Here is a 13,612-nt window from a genome sequence, read left to right as displayed (position 1 = left end):
CTGAATTGAATTGTGTCTAAATTGTTTGGTAACGTTAATAGGTGTGTTTTTCCTTTCTGAAAACAAAAATGCGCTATTGACAAACTGGAGTACAGTTTTGAGAATCTAGCACAATGTGTCCTACCACAGCACTCCATATTCACTTCCTGTGTTACAGGTAATAGGACCCCACCATAGCCTTTATACTGTGGGGGGATTTAAATGGTGGCAGATCTTAATACCACCATCATTTAAATTGTTAAAACAGAACTTTGACACAACCAACATCTCTAACAGTGTGTGCGAGTCTCTATCTTCTTTAACATGAAGTAAAATGACAGGTTTGGTCCTAATTTAATAACTAACCCGTAGCAATTATTTATATTAATTTTATTGACCAAGGTCTATGTTGTACATAGGAAAAAAATAGGCACTATTCACTAAACTTTTTAAGGACTGTTAAAAAAAAAAAAAAAACATTTTGATTAATCAAATCAAGTTTGCAGTTCATGAAACCTTTTTTAGATTATTCACATTTTTCAAGCTACCGTTTAACCCAAGAGAAAGTGTATAAACACTTAAAAAAACATTCTTGGAAATCTGAGGAAACAAAAAGATCTACAGAAAGACAGGCATGTGTGGGAGTGTTGTAACGAGTGTGCATGGCACTGTGCCCATGACCATGTGTTTCTTAAAGCCTCAAAGAATGCCTGTTTAAAATGTACCTGCACATTATGTGCTGTATGTATCCTGCAGTATCTTGTCCAACATAAACTTTTCCAGTCACGCACCTCTTGGTCTAAGATCAGCCTCACTGTGGTTATTTTAACTACATTGTGCCCTCCTCAGTAATACCTGTCATCATTTAGTAAAATGTAAACTGCTTCTATGTTATTTTAAGATATTGATGTTGCATGTCATTAGTTCAAATAAAAAAGGAGAAAACTAAACAAATGATATCCATTGCACAATTTTGTGGTATAAATTGAAGTTTTCAGTGGTTATGTGTCTTATTTGTTCAGGAAAAAGAAACAGATTTGGAACACTCACTTAAAACCTGCTACTTCCCAACCTGTCAATCAAAAGCAGTGGTGCGGACATTTTTGTGTCGCTTCATTACATCAATACAGTGAGACCTGAACAGATCAGTCAATACAAGCTTCAGCTGCACTAAAACTAAAACCAAATTAACATTATGAGTTGATCCTGGTTTAGTTACAAAAAACCATAGACCCTGATTCCTGGGTTCCAGGAATAAACTCCCGATTCGGTAACAGTGCTGAATGAAATCTTCTATGTTTAGCATCCTCAGGTTGACGAGTTACTCGGGACCTATGTGATGAAGGGCATTGTTGGTGAGCAGGAGAGTTTTGAAAATAATCCTGAACTTTACAGGTAGCCAGTCCAGCTGGACAATACGGGGGGTAATGTGATCACATTTTTTAAGTCTGGTAAGGATCCTAGCAGCGACATTTCAAACTAGCTGCAATTGGTTTATAGTGCGTGCCATGAGACCACCATATACTGTGTTGCAGTAGTCAAGTCGAGAGGAGACAAATGCATGACAAAGTATTTCCACATCCGGGAGGGAAAGGTAGGGACGGACTTTGGAGATGTTTCAAAGATGGCTGAAGGAAGATTTGACCACGGAGGAGATGTGGGCAAGGAGAGGTTGCTGTCAAGAAGTACACCAAGGCTTCGTACTGTGGGGGAAGGCAGCAGCAGGCAGTTTCTGGGGTTCAGGACAGCTATATTTATAACAATGGCCCAGTTTGCACTTTATGAAAATGTGACTTTTGCCACTTTAAAAAAAAAAAAAAAAAACACCTAGGGTCGATTGCAGAGTACGAAAGTTAGTCCACTTGATGCATCTAACTAGTGGATTAACAAGATTTAGTCCACTTGCTTAGACTAAAATTAGTAGGCATATACTTGTTAATTCCGGTTGCAACAGAAGCTAATCGCCACAGGTGCGTACCAAATCGGACATGAGATGATCCTAATTTAGTATGCTTGCTTGTCCTACGTTTATACAGCACATTTTAACACGAAGACAGCGACATTATTCTCTGAAATGACCTCTAAAACGAGTGAAGTGAAAACTGAAGCCTTTGAAGCATTTGGTTCAGTAAGGTTCGCTCGCCGAGTCAAAGAAATGGCCTTAATAAAATTGACAGTTGCACTATGTAATGAAATAATGTACCTTAATATATTGTTGATACACTATATTAAGCAATTCATTTTCTTAGGTAGACAGTGAATGTATCCGGTATTTTAAATAAATTACTATAGCAACGTGGCACCCTTCTCCTTTTTGTCTAATTTATTATGGTTGAGGAACAAAGTGTTCTGAAGAGACTGGTTTCATTTTTTCATTAGAATATTGTACAAACTTTAATAAAGTGCTGCACAATAAGATCCTGTGTATTTAAATAATAATAAAACATGCACGTTTGATGTATTCAGTTTAACTTGAAATGTCAGTGTAATGTGTATTAAATATAAAAGAAATGTAGAACTTAACATTCACTGTCAAGCAGCAATAGGCAACAGGCTAGTGAAAATGCATGTATCCGTGTGCGGACTGTGCACAAAAAGACAATTATATTATGAATATAGGTGTACTTTCACTTAAACCTGTTTTCCCGAATCATAATAAAAACGATTTCATCATTAATATATTTATTAGGCTATTTGATTTTTTCATAGCTTGTCATATTTCTGACTTTTATGCCGGTTCAAAATCTTCAATGTATTTTTTTTTTTTTTTTAATCAAATGCTAGTAATGACAATGTACACGTATGGGTTAGTCCTCATTATCGGTCTAACTTGTTCCACTTGTTCGGGTCAGCTAAACCCATTTTCAGGATTAGTTTTTTGGTACGCTGCAATCAGGACTAAATACCAACAGGCTATCCAATCAGAACATACGTAATTTTAACAGAGTAAGGCTAGTTCAAACGGCATACGATTCAGACGGGCGCTACAAACGGACTCAGGCTGTAGTTCACACCGAGCGATCTTCTCCCTGCGTTAGTTCATTCTGATTGGTTTAAAAAAGACAGCCTTCTGGGGGTTCGCCGAGTCATGCACACAGCCGCATTTAACTTAATGTATAACATCAGCACCTCTTTTTATAAACAGCTGATCCAAAAAAGTAAAAAAAAAATATTATTGTGTGATTGATAGTAAATGCCACCATTCAGTTTAATGGTAAAATCACTGACATTCGCTCAGCCTTTGTTGAGCTGACCTGGTCAATTTAACCATCCCGCTTTCAGTAAACACAACGTAGGCTGCTGAGAGACACACATCAAACACGGTTTAAATTCCTGAGTTGTTCGTTTTCATTCTGATTATTTATCTGTTTATTTGTGGTACCGTACATGCTTAACTATTAATTCTTTAGACATTTGCTGCTACATCTTTACAAGTATAATTTATTTTAAATAATAAACGGTAAATTGTATTTTATTTGTAAAATTCTATTGGTTGAACGCAAATGACGTCATCAATTTGACGCTGAGAAGTTCAAATCCACCAACTAGTCCGCAGCATCTGCGATTTGAACGCAAGGTGGTGCGTTCGTAGTGACTGTCTGAATCGTATGCCCAGTGTGAACCAGCCTTAAAAATAAAATCAACAGTTTGTCAATTGGTCTATAGGAGGATAGCAGTCAAAAGTTTAGAGAAGACTTGTTACCATGTTCACCATGTGTATGACAGAAGGTCTACATTTTGGTTCAACATTTTGAATGAGGACTCATCATCCTGGAACACATGTAAAAATGACACAGAACTAGGCATAGCCCATATAAAATGTGTACGTTGTACTGTACCATGGGAAATGCACAACAAAGTATTGTAAAGCAGGGTCACAGTGGAACGATGGTTAAGTGCATGTAAGCGAATCACAAGCATGGCATGTTAAAGAATTGTAAAAAAAACCAAAAAAAACAAAGGGGTGACGATTTATTTAGTGACACCATACAAAACTGCCATGACTCTGAAACCAAGACTTATGTTTAAGTAATCTTGCGTGGTCCTTTAGTAGCTTACCATGTTTACCTGAGATCGACAACTCAGACGTCCTGTGATGTTTGTCTGCTGCATGTAGTACACAATGTCCACTATAAGCCAGCTGGCACTGTCTCAAGGTCACGCTACCGTCTTTCATTACTTTCAGTTTCTTATCCCGCCACTAGGGGAGCCAGTGTTAAACAACATCCTGTTTGTGCGCCTGAAATGCTTTGGTCAAAGCTAAAAACGCTTGTCCCAGTCCACTAAGCTTTAACTAGAGTTATGAACTGCATAGGAAATATTTTGGTGTACATTTGGTTTAACTGTAGTCACTCAATTTCTCAATTCACCTCGGAATGTTCAAAACATGTTTCAGACCTATTGTTATATGATCGAATCAGGGAATTATTTAATTACCCAATCAAAAAGACAGCAGGGCCATGTAAGTTTAGCTCCTTATATTTAAAAAGCTTAAATTATATACCTGACATGTTTATATCTAGCTTGAAAAGTAAAAGCAAAACGTAGTCAGAAACTACACAGGCACTACATTATTATTAGCATCCATATGATCAATAATATCTCCTCTGTGTTTTTTGACATGCTGTAGGGTGCTGCATTTCCATGTGTTAAATGTTAATTGATGGGCCTAGGCAGAGCTTGTGTGGGATATAAAAAGCCAGCTGACTAAGAAGAGGGCTGATTACTCTGATGAGCTTAGGATCTAATTCTCCTTCGTGTGTGTGTGTGTGAGTCTTATTTTCCTTTTGTTTTGTATGTCATCTGCAAACACAGAAGCAAGGAAGAAAAGCCTCTTTAATCCTGTGAGGCAGCAAGATCCCTTCAAGCTAGGACATTGTGTGGAGGAGCTGCAGGAAAACAGAAAGCTATGCTGAACTGACATTACTAAAAACAACACGGAAATTTGTTGTACGAATTGTACCACTAGAGCTAGAAGTGGAGGGAGGTCAGCTGGAAGTTCTGAGAAAAAAATCAGACAAAGGACTTTCAGGCTCAAGGACTTTGTGCTGTGGGGACATACGCATCTGAAAATGACAAGCACTTCAGGTGGATAAGTACCTTACGTCTCTCTCTATTATTGCTATGTGACTGTGGAGGTTTTTCAGGTTCCATAAGTACTAACAGAGGGAAACGAGATGGGTTGCACTCCGTCTCAGAGCAGTTTAATACAGAACTTCTCTAAGAGTGGACCAGGGTCATTCAGAAAAGGCAGAACCCTGAGACCTCAGCTTGAGAGGATCGAGAGCCCGGTAGAGACTCAATCTGAGGATGGAGGGGGCACAACCAGCCCTTGTGAAACGGACGGGGAGGCCTGGGACAGAGGAGGGGGAACCCCAAACCCTCCCAGACAACGTCGACCCATCCTCCCAGAAACAGCCTCCCTGAAGCCAGAGAGGAAGTCTTCCCTGCCAGAGGCAGCCAATTCAGAGTCTATCTGTCCACAGAAGATTGGAATGCAGGAAATCCAGATTGACATAGCTCAGGTGGACAACGAGAAGAAGGAGGGCATGGAGCAGCAGGAAGAGAAGCTAACAAAAAAGGGAGGGCAGAGAAAACAGAGAAAAGGGAAGACTGGAAAGCAGGGCAAACGGATAAAAGAGAGGAGAGCCTCCCAGGAGCAGAAAGTGGACTTCCCAGAGCTCCTGGTCAAGGCACACCAGTCGGCCTATGCTTATCTGAACCCCAGCATCTCAAGATACGAGGCCCTGATGGGACTGCTTGACCAGGCAACCCAGACCCAGATCCAGCTGCAGCAAATGGTCAGCTTTCTGGCTCTGCGCTACGAGGAGGTGAACAAAGCACTGGAGGAAATCGCCAGTGATGGAGAAAAGCTGCTGAAAGAATCTGGGGAACACCTGGCATGGTCTTTAGGGAAAGGTGGTGCCCTGAGGACAGAGCCCCCTCCAGATCTGCTCCAACAGCTGTTGCAGTACTCCGTTCAGAAGATGCAGTTGGTGGGTGGGGCAGTGGGTGGGGTTACGGACTCCGCCCTTGAGGAGGCAGTTGACTATTTTGGTGCCGCCTCTGATTTGATGGCAGAGAAGTTAAAGGTGAAGCGCGGGCTGGATGGCAGGCTGGCCAGGGTCCTTGGGCGGATCGAAGCAGCCGCTGTAAGAAAACCAGGGCCCGAGGACATGACTCTGTACTCTGAAGACAGTGGACTTGGAGGGGAGAGCGAATCCCTGGCGGGCTCTGAGAGACACCAGCAATGCAGAGAAATCTGTGATTCCGCTAGTGTTGAAAACAATAAAGCATCAGCCTCCCTTCCTCCCCCTGCTGTGCCAAGTGATGCAGAGGCTTCCAAAGCACCTAAAGACATTAAAATGTGTGCCAGCTTTTCCCTGAATTCTTTAGACTCTAACTGCAGCACTTTGGTAGCATCCCTCGATGAGGAGGATGATGATGATTTAGAGGATTTGGAAGATGAGGATGACTTAAAGAAGCAAGGCACTAATTCCTCTCCTGTAGACCCTTGCACCCTTATCAGGCTGGCCCCAAAGAGGATAGAGAACCCTGAGAATGAAGAGATGAGCCTGAAAATGAAGGATGCCATCAGCGGCCGAATACGATTCGTCCCTGGCAAGCGTAATGACAACTGCAGCAATGGCAGTGCAGGAAGCAGTGCCCCTCAGTGGCCAGAGGAAGAAGAACGCAAAGGGAAAAGGCCACAGACTGCCGCAGCAGTTAATAGAGGGGAGAAGAAGGTAGGGGCAGCCAAGAAGAGGCGCTCAAGGTCAGCTGAGTCTCTCCGCAGCCAAGGAGAGGACCCCACCCTTCTGGAGCTCCAAAGAACTCAGAAGGACCTGAACCGCAGACTGGAGAAGATGTTAGAGGGAAAAACAGCAAATGACAAGTCTGCCAAGTCCAAGCTGGGTGGGGATCAGCCTTTGGTCAGTGCATCATCTAACAACCGCCTTCGCTCTTCTCTGGACAAAAACTTCAGCATCCTACCAAGCCAGGACAGGCCAGTCCTGCAGAAAAGCGGATCTGGGGAGCATGGGGAGGAGAAGAAGAAACAGAAGAGAGGGGGAAGGGGGCCACTAAAAGCAACCCCGCCAAATACCCCTCTGCCAAAAAATGAGAGACAATCTGTAAAGAGGTTGATCGACACTTTCAGTCAAGTTGAAGAGAACATTAATAACAGGGACCCTCTGAAGCCTCTGGCTCCCCTCAAGGGGGTACGGAAATGTGGGGTCCCCATTCTTCCCTCCATGGGCTACTGGGGACTGGCCCCCATTAATAGTAGAGTAGATGTAGGGGATTTAGAGGCTGAAGAAGAGGGTACCAAACCAGGGGACATTGACTTAGACAGCCTTCCACCACCCCCTCCTGAGGTCTTGATGGACAACTCTTTCCAGATCACTGATGGACCTCCAGCACCCAGCGATACTTTCACCCCCTCTACGAACATCAGTGGCACCAGAGGAAGGTCCTCAAATCCCCAAAGAACGTCTGTATCCCAGAGGCTGAAGGCCTCTCTGAATGCTGTCAATGTGCTCCCCAGCAAAGGGAGTTTGCGGAGAGGTTCGGTTAGTGTCTCCCCCCAAAGGCCTGGCAGGCAGAACGCGGCTTCCAGGAGCAGCTCTGTGGAGTCCCAGCCTGAGATCGAACCTGACCCTGAAAAAGAGGAGGCAGCCAGCCTCTACAGGCAGGCAAGAAAGATCATCCACCTGCAGCACTCAACTGAGTCCCCGTCAGATGTTTCATTACATCATGGATCCTCAACTGAAAAGGGGCAAACAAGGACGGACTCCAACATCTCCACCAGGAAAGCTTGCCCATCTCTTGGAGCCACTGAGGCCCTCCCCGGCCCTCCATCCCTGCCTCCAAGACCCCCCAGCCCTCCAGCTCCTTCAAGAACAGCCCCTCCAACTCCCCCACCCCTTTCTGGCACTCGCAAGCTGCCCACAACCCCTTCAAGCCACCCCACCCAGCACAGGAGACTGCCCAGTCCCCCTATACAGCGACGGCAGCCCTCCACACCTTTATCAAGCCCTCCAACAACCCAGAAACAACCCAGCCCACCCACGCAAAGGAAGCTTCCTAGCCCCCCTTCCCTTCGGAGGCAATCAGATCCAGCCAGCCAGGGTAGCTGCCAGGGCAAAATCGCAAGCCCTCCTGCCTACAGAAGGGACTTCAGCCCGTCTTCATATTGCAAAACACCGTCCCCTCCCTCCTCTCCACGAGCCGCCCACAACCGTCCCCCACAAGCCCGGAACAGCAATGATCTGGGGGACAAGCAGCCTCCCTCTGCTCATTACCTTGGTAACGTCCAATCCATCTTCTGTCCTGCCTCCTCCTCCCTCTTTGAGGCCCAGCCCCCTGTACCCCAGTTCTATCCCCCACCCAGCAGCTGTATTCTGCCTCGGCCCTGGGGAGAGCAGGCTGCCCGCAGCAGTGCCACGCTAAGCGCAGTCAGACAGAGCCCCCAACCCTTCGTCCGACGGAGCTACTCAGACCGCCGGCCTGGCATCAGGCTCAGACTGCCCTTCTCCCCTGTCAGCTCCTCCAGCTCTGGGAGTGAGCCAGCTATCTGCAGCCAGGGGTGAGCAGGCAATCTCTTTGTCTAACTACCAGTCTCTGTGTACCTCTCTGTCTGTCTGTCTGTCTAACTATCAATCTCTGTGTACCTCTCTGTCTTTCTGTCTAACTACCAATCTCTGTGTACCTCACTGTCTGTCTGGTGGCACACTGGACAATTGGGCTGGATGCCTGGATTTGAATTTGAGTTCAAAATGAGTTTGGTTTTCTCCAGTCATCACAAAACCACCACATAGAAGATAGCACAATATTCACTGGGATTCTGAGCAGTCACTGAGATCCTCAAGCCCATATATTCCTGTAGGTAAGACTAAGGGATGCTCACCAGTCACTGGGCAATGTGCAGGGGCTTGTACTATGCCTGTTCTGTGTATAGTAGGCTTCTGGCAACATGACTTTCTTGTCATATCATTGTAACTAGTCCTACTACATTCTGCACAATGTGCAGTTTAGCAGCATTATACATTGGGGCAGCAGTGCAACCCTAAATTATTCTCTAAATGTGCTTACAGAAATGAAACATATGGATGCTATATTGGAAAACTGAATACAGTATATTTGAAAATATTTGTTCTAATATATATTTTTGGTAAATATATTTTAATATTTTGATATTCATACTGCCATTTTAAGATATAAATATATTGAAAATATATTTTTAAAAACATAAATATGTTGGAAATACATTAATGTCAATATAATACAGTCAAAATTTTGTCCGATAAATATATCTGTATATTTCTACATATATTTGTTTACATGTTCTTGTAAAGCTAAAAATAACTATCAGAAAGATAATTGAACCAGTTCAGACCGGCTGTACTGCTTTCCGTTTTAGGAAGGCTGTGGAGAGAGGAGAGAGGAGAGGGGGAGTAGGGAGAGGAGAGAGATAGAAACAATAGTGGAGAAAGCTATTCTGGGAAGTGTGTTGCTGGCTCACTGGGCGACTGCACTTGACATGGACTGAATCTTGCTTGGAGTTAGCCTGGAACTGCTCCAGCCATGTGTGTGGTGTTTTAAGTCTTGGAGGAAAATCCAGCAGTCCTCTTTCTCCCTTAGCTTCAAAGTCCTATTGTGTGATGCTTGGATAGTGCTTTCTGCCTCTGGTGGTTAGGTTGCTACATATTGTGGAGTGTTTAGTGAGAGGCACACTCCAAGATGCTGACAGTATACCAAGCCTGCCCTTGAAGCTTAGCTCTGGTGAATACATAAATGATTGCAAGAAATGCAAAATGCAATTCGCAGCATTTTCTAAATGCACTGTTAATGTTATATAACTAGTAACACATAATATAGACACCCTTTTAAATTAGCCTTACACGTGGTTTGTTTGTTTTGTAAGATCAAGCATCATACATTAGTTGTTTTGTATTTTTGTATTTAATGAAAATATTTAATTAAAAAAATATATATACTGTAGTTATTTCTGATGGTTACAATGGACTTAGGTCACTCGAAAAATCAGGAGAATGATGTACAGTAACTTTTTTAATTCAAATTTCTTTTTTCTGTTTGTGTTTTGGTGCATGACACAGATAGACTGTTATTTATGATAAGTCTTTGTTCATGAAATGACACACTAGAATAAACAAAAGCATCTTACATAATTGTGATTTCATTTAGACCTGAGTTGACAAAAATATGTATGTGCAAACAAACCTAGCAGTATTCTGAAAATTAAAAAAATAACTTTCCTACTTTCTGTCTTTCTTTTATATAAATTTGCAAGAAAGACAGAATCGTTGTCGGGGTTATCTGAACAGGGCACTGGCGGTGTGGTTTTATTATTAATCCCACTGATGCCCAGATTAGACCAGCAGCCTGGTTTGAGGTGACTGGCATTTCCAGGGTTAACCTGCCCTACTTTAAATAAACCTCTCCTCTTATCTCTAATAATCCCTTCTCTTTGCAGGCCAGTGGAGGGTCTAGGCAAGGAGGAGGAGCCATGGAACAGCCAGCACCTATCAGAGCTCAGATCAGGCACTCGCTCTGCCTCCCACCCCGAGCTGTGCATCGTGGGCCAGTCTCTGCAGAAGGATTAAGCAAATCAGCAGTTGAGGATTAGGTTTTTTTTCAAGGAGAAAGAAGCTCACTAATTGATGCCAAAGCCTATTTCATAATTACGCTTCTTAACTCTCAAGAAATACCAGTACCGGTGTGATGGGAGGCTTTTTGCTTTTTTGTGCTTGTTTCTGTGTTCCTGCACTAGGCCTAATACAATATTTGGATTTTAATACCTTTGATGAACGGCAGGATTGGGTTGTCACCCGTTTAAAAAAAAAAAAAAAAAATTACATTTTTTATTTATTGTTCAAAATAACTTATACAGTAAAATCTGCTAAAAGTACAATTCTGTATCAATTTTATACAAGCTTAAAGTTTACCTAAAAGAGAACGCTGGCACTGATCTCAATAGACACTGTGTTTGATATTAATTTGTAGCTGACGGCTGCTCAACTCAGAATTTAAAACCTGTGTTCTGAGTCGTGTTATTAATATTAAACGTAATTCCATCTACATTTCTTAATTATATTCATTACCTGTTTAATATCCACAGTCAGATGTGTTATCTGTTGTTATCTATGCTTACAAACTAATTTACCAGGTTTACTAACTAATGTCAAATTACAACCTCTGGGGTCTGACTGAAAAGTTGTATTCCTGAACTGAGGTGGTGTTTCCTAGGCTGTGCAGCCAAGATTTTACATTCCCTAACTGAAAGTTACCACAGTTGCATTTAGGAGCCAGACCTCGTCGTTGATAAATAACATTATGGCGTTGGGTTCGCGTCCCGGTCGCCGGTCTGGTCTTTGATGGGAATTCCGGAGTGTGTGTCTCATTGGCTCTGGTGGTCCCCCAGGGACATTTGTTAGTAAGCCTGATAAAAACCGCGCCAGAGAGAATGACAGAGAACACATATAAAACAACACTAAACAGATAGAAAATTGCAATATCCTCTTACAACCTCACTGGGTTTCATACCCCTCTGAACTATTGATAACTAAGACCCAAAGAAATCAACAGCAATAGAAAATATATGAATGGTTATAAAAACACATGGAAATCAATGAACGTTACAATGTACACGGGGTCGCAGGAGGATACAGCTAAAACAAGGTATCTCTTTAATGCCATATACACGACACCCTGACACCATGGAGGTAACGAGCTATGAGGACACCGAGGTCGTGACCTCAGCTGTTTTCATCATAAATGCTGATGCTCATGTAAAAATTCTGGTAAAGTACAAAAGACTCCTTAATTTTCTCTGTTGGTTTGCCATGTAACATAGATTTGGAGGTTGAATAGTGGACACCAAGCAGTCATATAAATACTGCAGCTATAGCTTGAAACCTAAGTGTGACCTCGGTATAGTGTCAGCTCTGGTTATGATACCTGCTAGTGATACCAAGGAAGGTTCATTTCTAACAAATACTGACACACAACATATTGGTGATAATCACCTCTCGAGGCATTTAACACTTACCCCTAAAGTCGATCATTTTTATGCTTGTAAAGGGGAGGGTCTCTCCTGTAGGGGGCAGTCAACCGTTTTTTCAGGAACTGTTGGAGGGGAAGGGTGCACTGAGGGAATCTGAACCCGTGATGCTGTCTGCCGTTGGCTACCTTATCCAGTGTTCCAATGCAATAGGCTGGTTTTGTGGTTCGTCATTTACGCGTTACTTTTGCATTTAAACGTTTACACGCGCTGTCAGTATGTAGTTGGACATCGTTGCACCGATGAAGGCATTATCTGAAACGTCTGTCTACTTAACTTGAATTATTTAGAACACTGCTATAAACTAAGACACCCCAGGATTACATTAATTATGGCGCTGCGGCGCTCACAGTAGCTTTTAGAAAAGTACCAAATCTAAACACTGTGGTAACTGTATATTTAATACCAGCAATGCAGACAGTAGCCTTAAATTTTAGTCATCTTTCTTACAGTGCTGTTTTGAACACAATGTTTTTGTCGATGCCTTCAGTCATCATCAGTTTCTGGGTTTGATTCCTCCACGAAAAGACAATGTAAGACCTTATATCTAAACACTGTATACAAAATGAAACTAAACTTTAAAAACCACAGGTCTATTCCATTGATCGAAATGCACACGGTTTTATAGATCCTATGATTTATATAGTCACCAGTTAGATCAATCAACAAAAGCAATCTCTCTCCGTACATTGTGTATAATTTGCACATTTGTCATTTCGAGCTGTTCTTTTTTCTTGTTATCCATGTTAGAATCTGTACCTGATGTAAATGTGTCTCTTATTATTTGTGTAGGAACTGTATGTGTCTGCTTGTTTTGTACCTGTGTACTAAAGTCACAACATGATGGCCAAATCTCTTTGACCTGACATCAAATAGATTCAGTGTCAAAGCTTTTTTTTTTTTTTTTTTATTGTATTGTATTTATATTATATAACACACTTTTTAAAGGAGATTTTTAAGGACTGAATTTTCCACATTTACTTATAAGGCTGTGTTGAAAATGTAGATTAAAAGCAGTTGTAATTACTGAAAGTGAAAAAAAGTTTAACCTTTTGACCTGCCTTATTATTACATAACAGTGGCAGATAGGGCCAAGCATTACAAAATTAAAAAAAATCGTGTTTTATCGCATTGCACTAGAAAGCAGCACGGGTTTTAAATGTCTAATGGATCATACAATGTTAAAATAATAATAATAATAATAACAACAACAATAACAATTATAATAATAATATTTTTGGGCTTAAGTCTTAATGATTCAGCTGACATTAAAGCCTGGTGTGTTGCCAAGATAAAACTATTTAGTTTTGGCATCAGCTTATAACTGAAGCCAGGGATTCCCGTTGCAGCTCCCCATTCAAAGATGTCTTGAACTGAAGTCCATCCGGGGCTTTAGATTATTATTTACTGTGAGGAGGGATGGGACATACCTTGAATGATGTTGCATCTCAGTGGATATCTGCACAGAATGAAGCATTAGGGGACTTTAACATGGAGAGGATGATTTGTCCACTAACAAGAGCATGGGGGATCTATTACTAAACCTGAATG

The 13,612-nt window shown here is 42.1% G+C and overlaps 1 protein-coding gene across 1 annotated transcript; it reads left to right on the top strand.

Annotated features, from left to right (window-relative positions):
- Nucleotides 1–4,795: 4,795 nt before the first annotated feature.
- Nucleotides 4,796–13,122, top strand: LOC117402877 (photoreceptor cilium actin regulator-like). The gene is made up of 2 exons (XM_034004471.2): nucleotides 4,796–8,566; nucleotides 10,475–13,122. The coding sequence occupies exons 1-2, from the start codon at nucleotides 5,157–5,159 to the stop codon at nucleotides 10,602–10,604; spliced, it is 3,540 nt and encodes a 1,179-aa protein (XP_033860362.1). The 5' UTR covers nucleotides 4,796–5,156; the 3' UTR covers nucleotides 10,605–13,122.
- Nucleotides 13,123–13,612: the final 490 nt, after the last annotated feature.

This window comes from Acipenser ruthenus, chromosome 5, assembly GCF_902713425.1.
Source record: "Acipenser ruthenus chromosome 5, fAciRut3.2 maternal haplotype, whole genome shotgun sequence".
NCBI classification, from domain to species: Eukaryota; Metazoa; Chordata; class Actinopteri; order Acipenseriformes; family Acipenseridae; genus Acipenser; species Acipenser ruthenus.
This window is presented reverse-complemented; position numbering and strand designations above follow the sequence as displayed.